At 43.9% G+C, this 19512-nt stretch overlaps 1 protein-coding gene across 1 annotated transcript in view; it reads right to left on the reverse strand.

Annotated features, from left to right (window-relative positions):
- Positions 1 to 19512, reverse strand: part of PCSK4 (proprotein convertase subtilisin/kexin type 4) — a 459936-nt gene that overhangs the window by 234930 nt on the left and 205494 nt on the right. The window contains exon 6 of the mRNA XM_085639038.1: positions 10636 to 10808. Within this exon, the coding sequence (XP_085495164.1) occupies positions 10636 to 10808 (173 nt within the window). The remainder of the gene's footprint in view (positions 1 to 10635; positions 10809 to 19512) is intronic.

Consider the following 19512-nt stretch of genomic DNA (forward strand, 5'->3'; position numbering starts at 1 on the left):
GGGATTTTTTTGAAGGGGCTCTTCTGGGCAGCCGGAGGACCAGGCGAGCGGCAGCATTCTGAATTGTCTGCAGTCGCCGCCGGCTAGTGGCATTGGCTCCCAGATAAAGGGCATTGCCGTAGTCCAGTCTTGACGTGACAAGGGCGTGGACCAGGGTCTTCCTAGATGATTCTGGGAGCAGGTCGATGGTTTTGCGGAGTTTCCGTAGAATCGAGAAGCACGAACCGGCTACCCGTCTAGTATGGTAGTCGAAGTCCATCTTTGAGTCCACCCATACTCCCAGATTCTTGACCTGATCACTAGGGGTAGGAAGGGGCCCCAGGGTCTGCGGCCACCAAGCAGATGACCAGACTGAGGGGGGTTTTCCAACAATCAGCACCTCAGTCTTGTCACCATTAAGACGGAGGCAATTCTTCGCCATCCATCCCGCCATATCCTGGAGGCATGCTGAGAAGTTAGCGGCGGCTTGTTCAGCAGGTTGGGTCAGAGCGACCACCAACTGTGTGTCGTCTGCGTATGTCACTACTTCCACCCCGTATCGTTCCGCAGTGGTAGCCACGGGGGTGACATATAAATTAAAAAGGGTTGGACTGAGGCTTGAGCCCTGCGGCACTCCTTGACCAAGGTCAAAGGTATCGGAGCGTGCTCCTCCTTGCTCTACCGAGAAGCTACGGTTGGTGAGAAAAGATTCCAACCATGACCAGGCCATGCCTGTCACCCCTCCTTTCTTCAGACACTGCAGCAGCGTATGATGTGCTACAGTGTCGAAGGCTGCACTGAGGTCCAGGAGCACTAGAGCTGCCACATGTCCTGCATCTACGTGCTTCCTCAGTGCCTCAGTCGAAAAAAGGAGGGCTGATTCCGTGGAGTGGCGTGCTCGGAATCCCGATTGGTTGGTATGCAGGAGGCCTCTGGACTCTATGTGCGCGGATAGTTGTTGGTTCACCAGCTTTTCCGCCAGTTTAGAGAAGAAGGGTAAAAGCGAAATGGGGCGGAGATTGCTAAGCTGGGACGCACTGATGTTGGGTTTTTTCTTCAGAGGCAGTACGACTGCCTGTTTCCACCGGTGAGGGACTTTGCCAGTGTTGAAAGAGGTAGATAGTATGTGGCCAACATAAGGTGCCAGATGACTCATGGCACTGGCCAGGAATTTGGCAGGGGCAGGATCGTGCGGGGAGCCTGATTTAATGCCTTTAGCAGTGGCTATCAGGAGTGCTTCTGACGGAACTTGATATACTGTGAGGCAGTCTTCGATCTTTGCCTCCCAGGTTGCTTCTTCATGAGGAGGAAGAAGGTTAGAGCCAGTTCTTGCATCATCCGGGAAACTGTTGTAAATGTCGCGTACTTTTTTGTGGAAAAATTCCGCGATAGCGTTACATGATTGTGCTGATGTGTCGGCCTGCTCTAAAGCAGGGGGAGGTGAAGTAATCTCTTTATAAATCCTGAAGAGTTCCTTGGATGAGCAGTTAGCACTATCTATTCGATCCGCATAGAAGGTCGCTTTGGCTTTCCTAATTTGGAGGTGGTATTCTTTAATGCTAGCTCTGTATACATCTCTTGCCTCTAGTGAATAGTTCTTCCTCCAGGCTCGTTCAAGTCTCTTACAGGCTGCCTTGGTTTCTCTAAGAGTTGTGCTGAACCAAGGTGCAGTTTTAGTTAGTCGCTCTGGGCCCTTATTGGCCCAAGGGGCAGTGATGTCCAGGGCCTTAGTGATGTGTCCGTCCAGGGCTATGCAAGCTCTGTCCACGTCCACTCCTAAGTCTGCTGGGGAACCGTTTAGTCGGAAGTGATGCTCGAAAGAGTCCATGGAAAACCGGGCCCATTTCCTTTGTAGTTTATTGGCGCAATGGTGAGTTTTTATGTGATGAGTCATGACTAGGAAGTGGAAAGGGACTAGGAAGTGATCTGTCCACAGCAAAGGAATGGGAGTATCCTGTGTCAGATCCTCTAAGTTATTAAAAATGGGGTCAAGAAGGTGCCCCTGACGATGAGTCGGGAGGTGGGAGGCAGTGACTAATTGTAAGGTTAGCAGCTCTTGGCACAATTCTTGAGCAGCTGAGTTGTTAAGGTCTTCAATGTGGAGATTAAGATCCCCTAGTACAAGGAACTTCCTGTATCTCATAGCCAATGGGGTGACGTTCTGGATAAGACTTTCCGTAAAGTTTCTACTACCTCCAGGGGGTCTATAGATCAGTAGACCTTTGATGACCGTATTTTTGTCGATACCGATGGAGAAAGCTCCAGTTTCGCTATCTGTTATAGTAACAGGTTCGAGGGAGCATGTCATATTCATTCTATAGATTATGGCAATGCCACCTCCCCTTCCCTTAGGTCTATCCTGCCTGCAAATTGCATATCCAGGGGGCAGGGCCTCCCTGACTTCAGGGTCTGAGTCTTCGTCCAGCCAAGTTTCAGTAAGGCATAGTAAGTCCCATTTGTTGTCGATTATAAGGTCGAATACTTCGAGTTTATGCTTTTTGAGGGAGCGACAGTTAAGTAGAGCGCCACTGATTTTTCTACTGTGCTCTGGTTGGACATTGCCGTTTGGCGTGCTAGCTTTGGGATGTTTATTGAGGGTGAAGCCACAGTTATCGCAGGAATTAGTAGGTCTACTGAGATCCATACTGTGCTCACATACCTTTAGGGAGTTGGTGCGAAGGGTGAGGAGTTCCTCTTTGTCGTAGCGGTTATCTGGGAGGTGAGGATATGTGACGTCATCAGCAGTGGATTGCGGGCGCGCGAGTTATAGTTAGTAGAACTAACTATAACAGAGGAATTTCAATGGTTTTGTACGAGTGAAATGTCCAGCTAACTATAACACCCCTGAAACCTATGGTTTTTTCAGTGAATTTCTAAGGTTTTTTTAAATGCTAATTCCTAATTATAACATGTCTGAAACCTATGGTTTTTTCAGTGAATTTCAAAGGTTTTTTTAAATGCTAATTGCTAACTATAACATGTCTGAAACCTATGGTTTTTTCAGTGAAGTTCAAAGATTTCTTAAATGACAATTTTTAAATGTAATAATAGTTATATTTATTTTGTTGATACTGATTTTCTACATTTTTTAAATTATTTATTTTTACATATTTAATTTTTTTAATTATATTATATATTTTTAATATAAATGGGAAAAAAATATTGAAACACATTTTTTTTTTTATATTTATTTTTTAATATATTTACATTATTTTCTTTATTGTTTTTTTTCCCAAATTTTTTGGGCGAGTCGCACAACCAAAGCGTACCTTTCTCGATCGGTGCGCGGAACCTAGCCGCCATTTTAGGATTGTTGTGTAGGATCCGCGTAGGATGTGCGATGTGTGGTATTCTTGTCTTCTCCTTCTCCCTGCTGCTCAGCCTGTGTGTGTGTGATGTCATTTGGAATGTTCATGGATGCATGGTTTGAAGTGGGGTCAGTTGAGTGAGATGGGCTGAGCAGCTGGATGCTGCTCCCGGTGGGGCATTCTTACCATCTAACTTACAACAAATAAATCTACTTAACTACACCTATGACTCCTGGATTATATCACCTGCTAGAGTACCTTCATAAATGTAACAGTGGCGACGATTTGGAAGCAAAGAACCACGCAAAAAGGCCTAAGGAATTGAAGAAACTGAAGGAACTGATGAAACTGATGTAACTGAAGCAAGCTGAGCTGGGTGCGTATTTTCATGCGCGATCGCTGTGCGACCGGTACGCGACTCCAGGCGCATACGCGACACATACATATTACTTTACGCTACGCTCGCGTGCTTGCGCGTGACGTCATATATGTGTTCGACGCGTTGGGAGTCGCGCACCAAGGCGTGCACACCAGGGGGCTGCGCTGAGCGACGCGCTGGGTGCGCGACTCCTAATTTGCCCGTAAACATTTTTTTTGCACCTATCACTAATTTCAATTCTCCCCGGGGACCCCATCCCCCGGGGCCTATATACAACGTTGGGGACCGTGGGGGGAGCCCCAATGCCCCCACGGTCCCAGCCGGCTCCCCGCGTCCTCCGGGAGCTGGCATTGCTTTTCCACACGGGGAGCTGCTAACATGCAGCTCCCCGTGTGGAAAAGCATTATGGTTTGCATTTTGAAAGAGAGAGCAGATTTCCCTGCTCTCTCTTTCAAAATCCAAACCAAGTTTGCTATGACAGGGCGGGAGCCTCAGCTCCTGCCCTGCCATAGCAAACAGCAATGTCCCGGGGGTGGGCACCCCGAGACACTGCAGGAGCCGTCCCTGGGGGGTGGCGGTCCCCAGGGCCATCGACGGCTCCAGGAGGGGGGCCACGCGGCCCCCCCTCCCACAATATAAAAAGCCCCGGGGGGTGGTGGTCCCCAGGGCTTGGGGGGGCCTTTGAGCCCCCCCACCCATTTTTTGAAAGCCCTGGGGGGTAGCGGTCCCCGGGGCTGGGTCCTTGAGCCCCCCCCACCCATTTATTTTGTAGCCCCAGGGGTGGCGGTCCCCGGGGCTGGGGGGCCCCTCTGGACCCCCCATCAAATTTAATATTTTTGCCCCTGGGATTTGGCCCCCCCCAGGGGCTAATTATTAAAGACGCGCGGGAGCCCGCGCTTTGTTTTATTTATTTATTTTATGGCAGGATCCGCGCACCCTGCGCGCATTTTGAATTTTTTCCTTGTGGGACCCCCTAAGCAGGTCTAGAGGGTCAGGGTATTTCTACCCTGCCCCCTTTATACGTTTTGCACACTTGATCCACTGATTTCTTGAGCCTCGCTTCTTCCGAGGCACAAAATATCTGCCAACACTTCCTGGTTTGGAGTGTTGACAGCCAATTTAGCATGCAGCTCGTGATCAGGAGGGTGCGCGCTGGGTGCGCATAGGGTGTGCGGATCCTCCTAGGCCATAGATATATATGTGATTTTACTTTGGATTTTCTCAGCAACTACTGAACGGATTTACACCATTTAACCAAAAGGCACGAGTGTGAACCAAGGGCTACCTCTCTGCCAAATTTGGTGTAATTCCGTTCAGCAGTTCGGGCTGTAGCTGCGATAAAAGGTTCCTATGAAAAACTGCATGGGGAAAACACGTTTTGGGAAGCACCTTTATTCTCGGCCCCCGCTTGACGAATCACCCCGAGATTTTCAGGATAGGAGCGGACCGGAGCGCCCCACCAGTTTTGAAAATTTTGCGAAGATTCATCATCCGGCGCCAAAGGTATTTCAAATAGAATGTTGCGGATTTCCTATGGATAATAGGTCCTAACTATAACTACCTACTGGCGACTGCCAGTAGGTAATATGTTTTCATACTTTTTTTTATATATATTGCAGGGTCCCCAAGCATGGGCGGGAATATTCAGTGCTTATGACTTTTATAAGGTTACCCCTGGAAGAGAACCAGGATTACAGTTAAGTAACTTATCCTTACAGTACAGACTCGACTGTGGGTATCTCAGACCCCTTTTGAGGCTCTATGTGGGATGAGTTATGCTGCTAGGTTTTAAAAACAACAGAACATAAACGGTTGAAACAGCTTTGGGCTGTTTTTAAAAAAAAGTAGTGATGTCAGACAGAATTGCCAGATAACACCTCGTCACCAGAGATGGATTATGTTACCCAGTAAGCATTCCTTGAAGAAGCAATAAAACTCATTTCTTAACTACTGGACAATTTAAGTACATTTTCTGAAAGTAAAGAGTATTTTACTCCCAGTATTAACTCTTTTAAAATGATAAATGTTTTACTTATTGTAATTGTAATTTACCATGCAAATTTTGTAATAGTTTTAATTAATTATGCAAATAAAAGTTAATAATAATAATAATAATAATACCCAGTAAGCATCTGTTCTTAGCATGTAGAGCTGTCGATTCACATGCTTTGCATACTCCTGCCATCTAGTGTTGGGTCCGGATGTTTGCAAGTTGGTTTTCTTCGAAGAAGCCTTTCCATTCATGAGGTAAGGTGACTCCTCCTTTCGGTTATAGTGTGCATTGGCATCGACTCGATTGGTTTCCCACAAGAGGGTGAGAATAGAGTAAGTGAACGTAGTAAAGAGATGTTCATGCGTAGATAATGTAAATAATGAGAACTGCATAGCTACAGGTGTCAGGAGAGGTGGGAGGGAGCACGTGAATCTACAGCTCTACAAGCCAAGAACATGACGGTCTGGGAACCTGGAGGCGAAGTTTGGGCATTGTGTGTTGTCTACTGTGATGAACAGATCTATTTGTGGGTATCCCCATTGTTGAAAGTATGGAAGGAGAATTTGGGGATGAAGTTCCCACTCGTGTATTTGCTGCCTCCTTCTGCTGAGGAGGTCGGCAATTTGATTGTTTACTCCTGGAAGGTGCTCTGCCAGAAGATGAATTTTGTGATGGATTGCCCAGTTCCAAATGGTCTGAGAGTGGCGTCTCAGTTGGAGAGTATGTGCCCCCCCTGATTAAGTACATAGCTGTCATGTTGTCAGTGTGCACTAGGACAACTTTGGCTTTGAGAAGAGACTGAAAAGCTGTCAGCGCTAAAGATACTGCTAGAAGATCTAAATAGTTGATGTGGAGACCCTTGTACTTGTTGTCCCAGAGACCCTGAATTGTGTAATGGTGGAGATGTGCACCCGAACCCGTGAGAGATGCGTCTGCTGTTAGCACGATCTGTGGAACAGGGCTGATGAAGGACCGCCCTTTTGATAAATTTTGTGGGTACTACCACTGCAGAGAGCGATGGGTGCGGCTGTCTACCAACACCTGATCTGTTAAATGACTCTGTGATTGATTCCACTGACGTGCTAAACATTCTTGTAGAGGACGCATGTGTAGTCTTGCATGAGGCACTTTTGTTGATGCTTGACGCCATCATTCCTAGTAGCTGCATGAAAGTCCTGGCTGGTAAGGTTTGGTCGGTTTGGAATTTTAGCAATACAGTTTGGATATTGTGAATTCTGGCTGTACTGGGAGAGGCTAGAGCTGTGTGAGTGTTGAGTGGCTACTAGATAAGATTGTATCTGTGAAGACTGTAGGAGAGACTTTTGCATGTTGACCGTGAAGCCCAATTGGTGGAGTAGGTGTAGCATAGTTTGAGTGTGTTCTAGACATTTCTGTTGTGTGCTGGCTTTGATGAGTCAGTCGTCTAAGTACTGGAAGACGTGAATTTGTTGTCTTTTGAGATGAGCTGCTACTACTGCTAGACATTGTGTTAATGACGCTGGGAGCAGTAGTTACTCCGAATGGGAGTACTTTGAACTGATAGTGTCTGCCTGCTATCAGAAATCTGAGATACTTGCGATGAGCTGGATAGATGGGAATGTGAAAGTATGCGTCTTTTAAGTCTAATGTGGACATAAAATCGCCTTTTTGTAGAAGTGGAAGCACTTGTTGAAGCGTTACCATATGGAAATGTTCTGACAGTATGTACTGGTTCAACACTCTGAGATCTAAAATTGGTGTTAAGGAGCCGTCCTTTTTGGGGATTAGAAAATAAAGAGAGTAAACCCCTGAACCTTGGTACTGTAATGGAACTGGGTCTATGGCTCCCTTTTCGGAGAGAGATTGCACCTCTTATTTGAGTAACTGTAAGTGGTCTGACGACAGTTTGTGAAGGGGAGGTGGCATGTTTGGAGGATTGGTGGCAGGCTCCAGGCAATAACCATGTTGGATAATGTCAATCACCCATTTGTCGGTTATTATGGAATGCCAAATGAGGAGAAACAGTTGAAGTCGTCCCCGACCGGTGTTAAGTGATTGGGGGAAGTGTGGGCAAGACACTGTTTGCTAGGGAAAGGGGTGTTATGCGGTGTGGCCCCTTTACCCCTACCTTTGGAATGGTTTCCTCTATACCCTCCTCTATGGAAACCTCTAAAGGAAGAGGATTGTGTGTTGCCTTTGTAAGAGGAACCTTTAGGGTTTCAAGATGCAGTTTTAGACCCTGCTCTGTAGAAGGAGCTTCTAAAGGAGCCTCTATTTGACGGGGACTGGAGCGCTCCCATGGACTTTGACACTTCTATGTCTTTTTCCATTTTTTTGAAAGACTTATCGACTTCAGGAACAAACATGTGTTCTTTGTCAAAGGGGTGTTTAAAATGGATCGTTGAACCTCAGGTTTGAACCCCGAAATCCTAAGCCATGCATGCCTTCTAAGTAGAATGCTGGTATTGACCTCTCTAGCCACGTTGTCAGCAGCATCTAGAACGCATCTTATTATAGATTTAGAAATTAGTTTTCCCTCTTGAACTAACTCTTGTGCCTTGGCTTTGTGTTCCATCTCATCCCAGTGTGCCCTGTTGTACCTACCTCGTAGGTCATGTGTATTTGTGACACACCAGTGGTTAGCGGCTTGAGCAGCCACTCGTTTCCCGAGGCACCTATGAGCTTAGATTCTTTGTCTGGGGGAGGTGCATCACCAGAGGTTTGCGAATTAGCTCTTTTGCGAGCATTGGACACCACTAGTGAGTCGAGAGGTAATTGTCCTTTGATAAATACAGGATCAGATGGAGAAGGTTTATATTTGTTATTGACTCTTGGAGTTAAAATACATGCTTGCACTGGGTCTTTGAAGATGTCATCTGCATGCCTCATCATGCCCTGTAGCATAAAGAGTGTTTGCCTTGACCTGTGTGTGGACCCAAATGTTTCAAATAAAAAGTCTTCTTCTAATGACTCTTTATGTAAGTCCACCCCATGATACTCTGCTGCTCTAGCAATAAGTTCTTGATAAGCCACATTATTTTCTGGTGATGATGGCTTTGCAGGGTAAAGGTCTGGGTCAGGATCCAATGGAGGGTCAATGGTGTAATATTCCATGGGTCTGCAGGCAAATGAGTGTCTTCTTCATCAATATCATCCCCTTCAGGCTGTGTATGCGGAGATCCCTGAGGTGTTATGTGTAAAGGATCTATAATTGGTAATTGTGGAGAAGATGGTGGAGGGGATGGTGGGGCAGGATAAGCAGGGCTGGCACCCATGTCCTTTTTCTTCTTCATAGGGATCTTATATGCAGGATCCTCTGAAGGAAGTTTGCTTTTGGCTGGTGTTTAAGCAGAAATATGTCCCGTATCAGGATGGATGTAAATCTTTTGTTTAGGATCCAATTTAGCTTTAAGAAGGTCTGAAATTGGTTAGGGAGGCTCGGAGAGGCTGCCCTTTTGATTTGGGCGGCGAAATTGATTAGCTTTTGGGAGCAGAAGGTTTCGGCTACGGAGCATGTTTTTGTTTTGGCGCGGAGGGTTTCGTCTCCGAACCAGATTTGTCCTTCGAACCAGAGGGTTTTGGCTCCGAATCAGATTTGTCCCTTGAAACGGAGTGTTTCAGCTCCAAACCAGATTTGTCCTTCGAAACATAGGGTTTCAGAACCGAATATGAATTTCGGCTCACTCGGTCCCGAGCCGGAAGGCTTGATGATTTGTTTCGGTGCAAGCCAGAAGGCGGGATGACGGAAACATTGTCTCGGTGCCGACCTTGGCCAGAAGACAGAGGTGGCACCGTAGCCTTATGCTTTTTGGAAAAGGTTTCGGGGGCAAGGGGTCTTCGGTACTCACAACACCCTGTCCCGGAGGGACGTCTTCGGACTTCAGATCGGTCTCGAGTTCAGAATCGGAACGGAGAAGGCCTCTTCTTCTTCTGCCGCCGACGCTTCAACCTCTTCCTGCTCGGATTCTTTACCGAAGATATCCAGAGTGTGTTGAATGCTTTGGTGTTGCATTTCTTGTCGTCAAGCCTGATGATCGCGTAGAGTTTTCTTGGACCGAAACGATTTACAGGTCGGTGCGAGGAAACTTGGCGTGGCACAGAGGACAGAACTGGAACAGAGATTGTTCCATCGGCTGAAGGGTGGACCAAAGAGGCTAGGCCCGAGGGCTGCCCCAATGTTTCCAACCGAAGATAGAGTGTTTCCCGATCGATTCGATATCCAGAGAAGAAGGAAACGCATACGGGAACAATACCATCGAGGGTAGAGGGGATTGCACACCGAAGGTAACCCGAAGAACGGTTTCGAACCGGAGCACAACAATACACGTCCGAAGCCGTTGGCAGAAAAAAAAACAATCTAACAATGGAGATGATGCCCATGCGCACTATCACCAAAAGGAGGAGTCACCTTACTTCGTGACTGGAAAGAATTCTTCGAAGAAAAACAACTTGCAAACATCCGGGCCCAACACTAGATGGCAGGAGTATGCAAAGCATGTGTATCTACAGCACACATGCCTCGAACACCATGTTTCCTGGCCTGGGATCTGCATTAAAACCATTGTAATCTAGACATGTGGCCCAAATGAAGTGAGACAAAGTCTACAAGCTTTCAGATGTTATGTAAATGCTGAAGACTGATGATATGGAGTTCTCTGGTACCAGCGAGTCATTGGTCATCTGTGCCCGTCATGGCGATGCGTGACATACAGTTTGCACAGCTGTATCAGGAGCATCATCCAAATGGTGAGGTACATACTAAGCACATCAATGACTACACAATACTGCTTAGCGCCCGTGCTGTCTTCTAATAAGGGACATTGAGCTCAGTTCTGATAGGAAGAAACTCAGTAAGAAGGTGGCAATTGTTATAGTGTTGCGAGGGCAGAGTTGTGTCTATACAAGAGCCTATCTAGCAGGAATAAATTGTCCATTTTATATTTTCTTAAATTCTCCGAAAGCCATGGGCACTCATAATCCCCCTGGGCCCGACTCACATTCAAAATGCCCCGGTAAAAAGCCTCCATTGCCAGTACCCCAGGACCGTCAACTGTTTTGCCGTCATCCTCTGGGCCCCAGCTCGCACTGTAGATGTGGATATGTTGAGGTCTCAGACTCAAAGACAGAGCCTCTACAATGTCTGTTATCACTCCGTCCAACATCCTTACACCTAGGAAAAGAAAGAACAAATTCCACCAAATTAAGTGATAAAGAGCAGTCTGCTTGGAATCAACTGACGCCTCTGGCCACAATGAACTTCAGAGAACATTCACTTTTTCCTCCCCCCCAGGCCTACTTATACCCATCACAAGTTAAAAATACCAAATACTTCATTTCACAACCTGAAGTAATAACAGCCATGTATTTAATCAATGAAAGAAGCTCAACCAGAATATGAACCTAACAACTAACAATCAAAACACAAAAGTGATGCACAAAAGGCACCTGTGAGAGGTTACTGCACACTTGTGTTGTTTCCTTGTTACTCTCTCGGTGCATTAACATCAGGACCCAGATGCAACAATCACAGATACCATATGTGGTTATGCACAACCTGTAGAGTGGACCAAATCGAACTTTCTATATTGAAATGTACTCCAGATCTGTAAACTAATATCACTAATCATTAGGTTGAAAAGACCTTTTCAGTTACATTTAGTTTTCGTCTCTAACAGATATTCAAGACCATTGGACTTTAGTATATTTTCTTAAATCTTTATTCCTTAAATTCAACTGAATACAAACTGCCTGCTAACACGTTTCATTCCTGTCACTTAGGAACTTCTCCAGGGCAGTGATAAATATTATATAAAAATATTAAAATGAATATTAAAATATTACAAACTAAAAAATTGAAAATGTTACATACCTAGTGAGCATCTGTTCGTGGCATGTAGTTCTATAGATTCACATGCTTAGCAAAATCCTGCCATCTAGTGTTAGACACGAATGTGCACAAGTGGTTTTTCTTCTAAGAAAGTCTTTCAAGTCATGAGGTGAAGTGACTCCTCCTCTTTCTGGTAATGTGTATGGTCATCGACTACATTGTTAGATTGTTTTCCCGTAAGGCGGGTAACGATAGAATGTCAAATATAGCGTAGTCTAGTGAGAAGCCATATTAAAGGAATTTGTGATATTTTATAAAAGTAACGGCAACAAACACACGTGTCCGGGAGGAGGGTGGGCGCAATTGAATCTACAGCACTACATGCCACGGACACATGCTTACTGGGTGAGTAACAGTTTCCATTTGAGACCTGTAGCTGTAGATACATGTGCATAGCATAGAGTGTGAAGCAGTCATCCTCAATAAGCAGTGGCTAACCTGTGGGGGTTGTAGTTGTTAGAAATCATATACATAGAACTGTTTGGCCTACATCGGCTGGTTGACGGACCAGCATATCTACACAGTAATGTTTTGTAAATGAATGTGGTGTAGACCATGTAGTTGCTTTACATAAGTCAGAATTAGGTATATTACCTAGGAAGACCAATGAAGCACCTCTTTTATGAGTGGAGTGAGCTCTAGGAGGGAGAGTTTTTAGCTTTAGCATAGCATGGTTGGAAACATTTGACAATCCAATGTGCAATGCCTGATTTAGAAAAGGCTTTTCCTTTTTGTGGTTGAAAAGGCAACAAAGAGTAGTTGTGTATTACTAAATGATTTTGTTCTATCAATATAATACATTAGGGCTTGTTTTATATCTCAGGTGTGCAGAGCCCATTCCGCAACCAAGTCAAGTTAGGGAAAAATACTAGCAATTCGATAGACTGATTAACGTGGAATTGAGACACCACTTTTGGAAGAAATTTAGAATTGGTGTGCAGTACCATCCAATTTCTATGTAGTTGGAAATAGGGTTCTTCTAAAGTTAATGCCTGAAGCTCACTGACACGTCTGAGTGAAGTGAGAGCAACTAGGAATGTTACCTTCCAGGGTAAGAACTGGAGGGGACAGGAATAGAAGTGCTCAAATGGAGGGCCCATTAATCATGTTAATACAATATTAAGATTCCAAGTGGGAGCTGGTGACACCATAGGAGGAATACCTCTTTTAAGACCTTCTAGGAAGGCTTTAATGGCTGGAATTCTGAATAGGGAAATGTGTTTCCTATTTTGTAGATATGAGTCTACTCCCACTGGGTGTAGCCTTATAGCTTTAAAAGCTAAACCAGACGTATCTAAAGGAAATGAGTAACAGACAATGTCTTGAATCGCGACTCCTAGAGCATCAAAGGGTTTGGAATGACAATAGTGAACACATTTTTTTTTTTTACTTTGCAGCATAACAGCAACGAGTAGTGGGCATGTGTGCTTCTTTGAGAATGTCCATACAAGGTTGTGGTAGATTTAAAAAAAAAAAAAACTTTAGCACTTCATGAGCCAGATTGCAAAACTGAGGGACCTGGGTTCTGGGCGTCTGATTTCTCCATGGCTATGCGTTAGAAGGCTCTGCCTGTTCGGCAGTAGCTCATGGGGAACTACTGAGAATTCTAGGAGTGTGGTCAACCATGGTTGTCGCGTCCATGTTGGAGCCACTAGGATGAGGGTAAGAGATGTGTGTTGAAGTTTGAGATCCACAAACTGAAGCAGTGAGAGGTGGAAATGCATAAGCAAATATACCGGATCAACTCATCCTTAGTGTGTTGCCCCTGGACTGTGGTTGTAGGAACCTGGAGGCAAAGTGAGGGCACTTGGCCTTTTCTGCTGTGGGAAAAAAGTCTATATCTGGGTGATCCCAATGCTGGAAGCATGAGGAGGACATGCAGGTGGAGCTACCAGTCATGGACTTGTTGGCGCCTCACGTTATTCAGTGCCAAGATGCCCCTTTGGGGAAGAATGTGCGCTTTACAAATACACGTTATAAGGTGGGCTCCCAGATACAACATCTTCCTGTCAGCAAGGTACGTCCCAGGAGTGGACAATGACTTTGGAGATCTTCTCAGCAGGTTTATTGTTACCCAACTCAATGGTACTAATTTTATCAACCTCAGAAAGGATGAGTGGAGCCGCCAGGATTTGAACCTGTGACCATGAGGTTGGACACAGGCCCCTGCAGTGGTTGCATTAGTCCACAGAGCCACCAGACCCGCCTTCAGATCGTCTGAGCTAGATGAGAGAGCTGAGGGGATAGTGTGCCCCCCTGCTTTTGCAGAGAATACATGGCAGCCATGCTGTCTGTTTTGATCAGTACTACCTTGCCAATCAGGTGGGGAAGTAAGGCGTTGAGTGCTAGATGAACAGCTAGTAACTCCAGGTGACTAATATGGAGATGTGCTTGGCTGAGTGTCCTGCATCCTTGGACAGTCAGATTTTGTGAATGCGCTCCCCAACCGGTGAGGGAGGAGTCCGTTGTTGTGGTTTCCCTGCGAAATTGGGCATAGGAAAGGCCGCCCTTTTAGGAGAATGTTGGATACAAAGAGCGGTAAGCTTGACGGCTGACCAACACTAGATCCTATCATTAACCCTCTGCTTGAGTCCATTGGAGCGCTAAGCACTCTTGCAGCGGATGCATGTTGAGACTGGCATGAGGTAAAATGGCTATGCCTGAAGCCATCATACAGAGGAGACGCATAACTGTCATGGCTGTTACCTGCTGATGAGGCTGGAACAGGGAAATTACCGCCTGGAAGGAAATGAATCCTGTCGGCAATGGGGTAAGCTATCCCCCGCTGTGAGTTGAAGATGACTCCCAGGTAGGGTTGTATTTGAAGGGGGTGGAGGTGGGAATTGACTGCATTGATAATAAATCCTAGTTTCTTTTTTTTTTTTTTTACAGAGTTTTATATAGCGCGAACTTGACCCGAAGGTATCAGAGCACTTTATATAGCATCAGTTGCGTTACATGAGGACACATTAATTTTTGTTAGGCACAGGGAGATTAAGTGATTTGCCAAGAATGACAGGATGTTCTGCGTCATTGCCGAGACTCAAACGCGGTTCCCCAGACAGTTTAAGGTGGCCTGAGTGTATTGGAAGCACTTTTGACAAGTAGCGCTTTTGATGAGCGGCTACTACTGCTAGACATTTGGTGAAAACCTTGCGGGCGATTGTGGCCCCAAAGGGGAGGACTTTGATTTGAAAGTGCTGGAAATGTTTTTTTGTTGTTTTTTTAAACAAACTTTATTCATTTTCTCCAGTTACAATACAGGTAGAAAATATGTAAAAGGAAAGTGCTACTTACCAGTATGCATCTGTTCTTGGCATGTAGAGCTGCAGAGTTGTACACTATGCATACATCACCATCTGGTGTTGGGCTCGGATGTTTGCATATTGTTTTTGTCTTCGAAAAAGTCTTGTAGTCACGAGGTTGGTGACTCCTCCTTCGGTCGACAGTGCATATGGGCTTCGGCTCCATCGTTAGATTGCCAGTATGGTTAGATGGAGTAGTGAGAAATAGAAAGATGCCCTTGCGTGATGTATCTAATTAAGATAATACTGGATCAGATAGAGGTATCCGGGGAGGAGGGTGGGCGTGTACAACTATGCATCTCTACATGCCAAGAACAGATGCATACTGGTAAGTAGCATTTTCCGTTCGAGGCATATGAGCTGCAGATTGTACACTATGCATAGACTATATAGCAGTATCCTCCTTAGCGGTGGCTACCTGTATCTGTTGCAGTAGTTTGAAAAAGTGTTTTTAATAAAGCCTGGCCCACACTAGCTTGTTGTTTTGCTTGCATACCTACACAATAGTGTTTTGTGAAGGTGTGTGGCGTGGCCCAAGTTGCTGCTTTACATATGTAATCTAGGGGGATATTACAATGAGAGGAGGGTCTCCCTATTTAAATTAAGGCCCTAGAGGAGGGAGCAAGCAAAGAAATATCTAGTATGAACCTCTAAACCGGCCTGTATGATTCTCCAATAGATCTCTACAGATTCTGCATTTCCCAATCTAGCTAATCAAGAATACATTTATTTCATATTATCACAACATTTTTATAGAATCCAATTGACTACAGTTTTATCAACAAAATATATTTTTTATTTCTTTTTTCTTTTTTCGTCTTGTCAAGATTTATACATAATTTAGAAAATAAAGCTTGTTAGGTTTTACACTCATGATTTGGGATACAAACATTTTTACAAATGGAACAGTTGTGAAAAAAGACATCCTAGACATCTACAATATAAAAAAGCATTCATTCATACTTCATACTTGCATTCAAACAGAAAAGAGTAAGGAGGATAGTAAAAAGGAAGCTAAAACTTTAAATTGGTCAGATTTCTCCAGTTGACAGAAAATGAAAGGATGTTGGCTTTCAATATCTTTGATATTGGCAATTTCACGGTCAACGCGCGTTTCAGTGGGGGAACCACCTTCTTCAGGACCAACTGCCAGAGTTAGCGAATGGGATAGTTAAAAAGTATGTCTGGGTGTCTGTAAGATAAGCACAAGGAATTGAAATTGACAGTAGATCGGGAAACACTTAATTTCTTTTCGAAAATGAATTTTTAAGTTAAAATGGTTGCTATCATGCACTTTAGATGTGGAGTTTTTGAGCGCGGGAACATGCATATTGGGGTGAAGTATGGGGCAGCAGAAACGACCCATTGGTGATTTGTGCATAGCATTAAAATAAAATAAAGTAAAATAAAGTGAATTCTGAAAGTGGTGTCCCAAGAGATAGGTGTGAAGAGGTCAAAGAAAAAAAAAATGTTTTACACGGAGACTACCTATAAATTCATCAGGTGATATATGGGTCTTTAGCCACGAAAGTCTATTTTGTCTAGAAGAGACAAATGATGGGTTTATCTGAAATGGATAGAAGGTTGAAAACTTAATCAAAGAATCGATCTATAATGGCATTCAGCAGGCTGTAAGCAAAATATCTACCTAATTACCTTGGAAGGTCTGAATGTGAGCATATGTTCACATTCAAGGATATGTATGGACAGCTTCCGATATTTTTCAAAGAAACGACTGCTGTGAATCTACAAGAAAGAAAGCTTTTATATCACACTATCTCATGGTGATTGGTTGCAGTAGAAGTATGTAGTTAGTAGGTCAGTCATGTACCTCGTATTTAGTTTCCTATTCACAAAGTGGTTTCAATGTTCAGGCAGCAATTCAGGCGCTCCTTCTTTCTATTGATGCGTGAGCAGATCATTTGTTTTAGATAGGTGCGTCCTGTCACGGCATAGCGCTGTGAAGGGAAAGAAGCGTTACATAGCATTTTGAGTTAGGATAGACATAAGGGTGCAGCGGTAATTTTTCTATATATTGCACTTACAAGGTGTATAGAACTTATTTTAATCTCTTGGGTTAAATGCCCGGATCTATCAGGTCTCCAGGATTGGCTAATAGCTAAATGTTGTGCTGAAGATTTTCTGATAATAACCACTTGTAGAGACCGTTTTTGTCTGGTCTAACTTATCGCCTCACAAAGTGAGAACGTTACAGTCATGTAAAAAATGTTTTATGACCGACTAATGTCGCTCCAGACATTCGTTCAGCACAAGATTTAGCTATTAGCCAATCCTGGAGACCTGATAGATCCGGGCATTTAACCCAAGAGATTAAAATAAGTTCTATGCACCTTGTAAGTGCAATATATAGAAAAATTACCGCTGCACCCTTATGTCTACTCCTAACTCAAAATGCTATGTAACGCTTCTTTCCCTTCACAGCGCTATGCCGTGACAGGACGCACCTATCTAAAACAAATGATCTGCTCATGCATCAATAGAAAGAAGGAGCGCCTGAATTGCTGCCTGAACATTGAAACCACTTTGTGAATAGGAAACTAAATACGAGGTACATGACTGACCTACTAACTACATACTTCTACTGCAACCAATCACCATGAGATAGTGTGATATAAAAGCTTTCTTTCTTGTAGATTCACAGCAGTCGTTTCTTTGAAAAATATCGGAAGCTGTCCATACATATCCTTGAATGTGAACATATGCTCACATTCAGACCTTCCAAGGTAATTAGGTAGATATTTTGCTTACAGCCTGCTGAATGCCATTATAGATCGATTCTTTGATTAAGTTTTCAACCTTCTATCCATTTCAGATAAACCCATCATTTGTCTCTTCTAGACAAAATAGACTTTCGTGGCTAAAGACCCATATATCACCTGATGAATTTATAGGTAGTCTCCGTGTAAAAAATTTTTTTTTTCTTTGACCTCTTCACACCTATCTCTTGGGACACCACTTTCAGAATTCACTTTATTTTACTTTATTTTATTTTAATGCTATGCACAAATCACCAATGGGTCGTTTCTGCTGCCCCATACTTCACCCTAATATGCATGTTCCCGCGCTCAAAAACTCCACATCTAAAGTGCATGATAGCAACCATTTTAACTTAAAAATTCATTTTCGAAAAGAAATTAAGTGTTTCCCGATCTACTGTCAATTTCAATTCCTTGTGCTTATCTTACAGACACCCAGACATACTTTTTAACTATCCCATTCGCTAACTCTGGCAGTTGGTCCTGAAGAAGGTGGTTCCCCCACTGAAACGCGCGTTGACCGTGAAATTGCCAATATCAAAGATATTGAAAGCCAACATCCTTTCATTTTCTGTCAACTGGAGAAATCTGACCAATTTAAAGTTTTAGCTTCCTTTTTACTATCCTCCTTACTCTTTTCTGTTTGAATGCAAGTATGAAGTATGAATGAATGCTTTTTTATATTGTAGATGTCTAGGATGTCTTTTTTCACAACTGTTCCATTTGTAAAAATGTTTGTATCCCAAATCATGAGTGTAAAACCTAACAAGCTTTATTTTCTAAATTATGTATAAATCTTGACAAGACGAAAAAAGAAAAAAGAAATAAAAAATATATTTTGTTGATAAAACTGTAGTCAATTGGATTCTATAAAAATGTTGTGATAATATGAAATAAATGTATTCTTGATTAGCTAGATTGGGAAATGCAGAATCTGTAGAGATCTATTGGAGAATCATACAGGCCGGTTTAGAGGTTTATACTAGATATCTAGGGGGATGTTCCCTAAGAATGCCATAGATGCCCCTAGTTTACGTGTAGAATGAGCTCTAGGAGAAATGGTTAACGTGCGCTTGGCTTTAAGGTAGAATATTTGTATGTATTTTACAATCCACCTTGCAATTCCTGATTTGGATATAGGATTGCCCTTATGAGGTGGGGAGAAAGCTACGAAAAGTTGTTTGGTTTTTCTTAAGGATTTAATTCTTTCAATGTTGTAAAGTAATGCTCTTTTAACATCTAGGGTGTGTAGAGCTCTTTCTGCCACTGAGTCTGGTTGAGGGAAGAATACTGGTAGTTCAACAGACTGGTTTAGATGGAAGGCAGATACTACTTTGGGTAAAAATGTTGGGTTTGTTCTAAGAACTACTTTGTTATAATGGATTTGTAAAAATGGTTCTTGTATGGTTAATGCCTGGATTTTGCTCACTCTTCTGAGAGATGTGATGGCGACTAAAAAGGAATATGCTACTTACCAGTATGCATCTGTTCTTGGCATGTAGAGCTGCAGAGTTGTACACTTAGCATAGATCGCCATCTGGTGTTGGGCCCGGATGTTTGCAGTTTGTTTTTGTTCTTTGGACAGTCTTTGGAAGTCACGAGTTCGGTGACTTCTCCTTCGGTCCGTACTGCGCATGGGCTTCGGCTCCATCCTCAGATTGTTTTTCGCTAACAGGGAAATGATGGAGCGTAGTAATAACAGTGAGAAACCCATGTGTGTTGTATCTAAATAAGATGGACTGGAACGGATACAGGTAGCCGGGGAGGCGGGTGGGCGTGTACAACTCTGCAGCTCTACATGCCAAGAACAGATGCATACTGGTAAGTAGCATATTCCGTTCGAGGCATATGAGCTGCAGATTGTACACTTAGCATAGATTATATAGCAGTACCCAACCTTAGCGG

Source organism: Triturus cristatus, chromosome 12 (genome assembly GCF_964204655.1).
Source record: "Triturus cristatus chromosome 12, aTriCri1.1, whole genome shotgun sequence".
NCBI classification, from domain to species: Eukaryota; Metazoa; Chordata; class Amphibia; order Caudata; family Salamandridae; genus Triturus; species Triturus cristatus.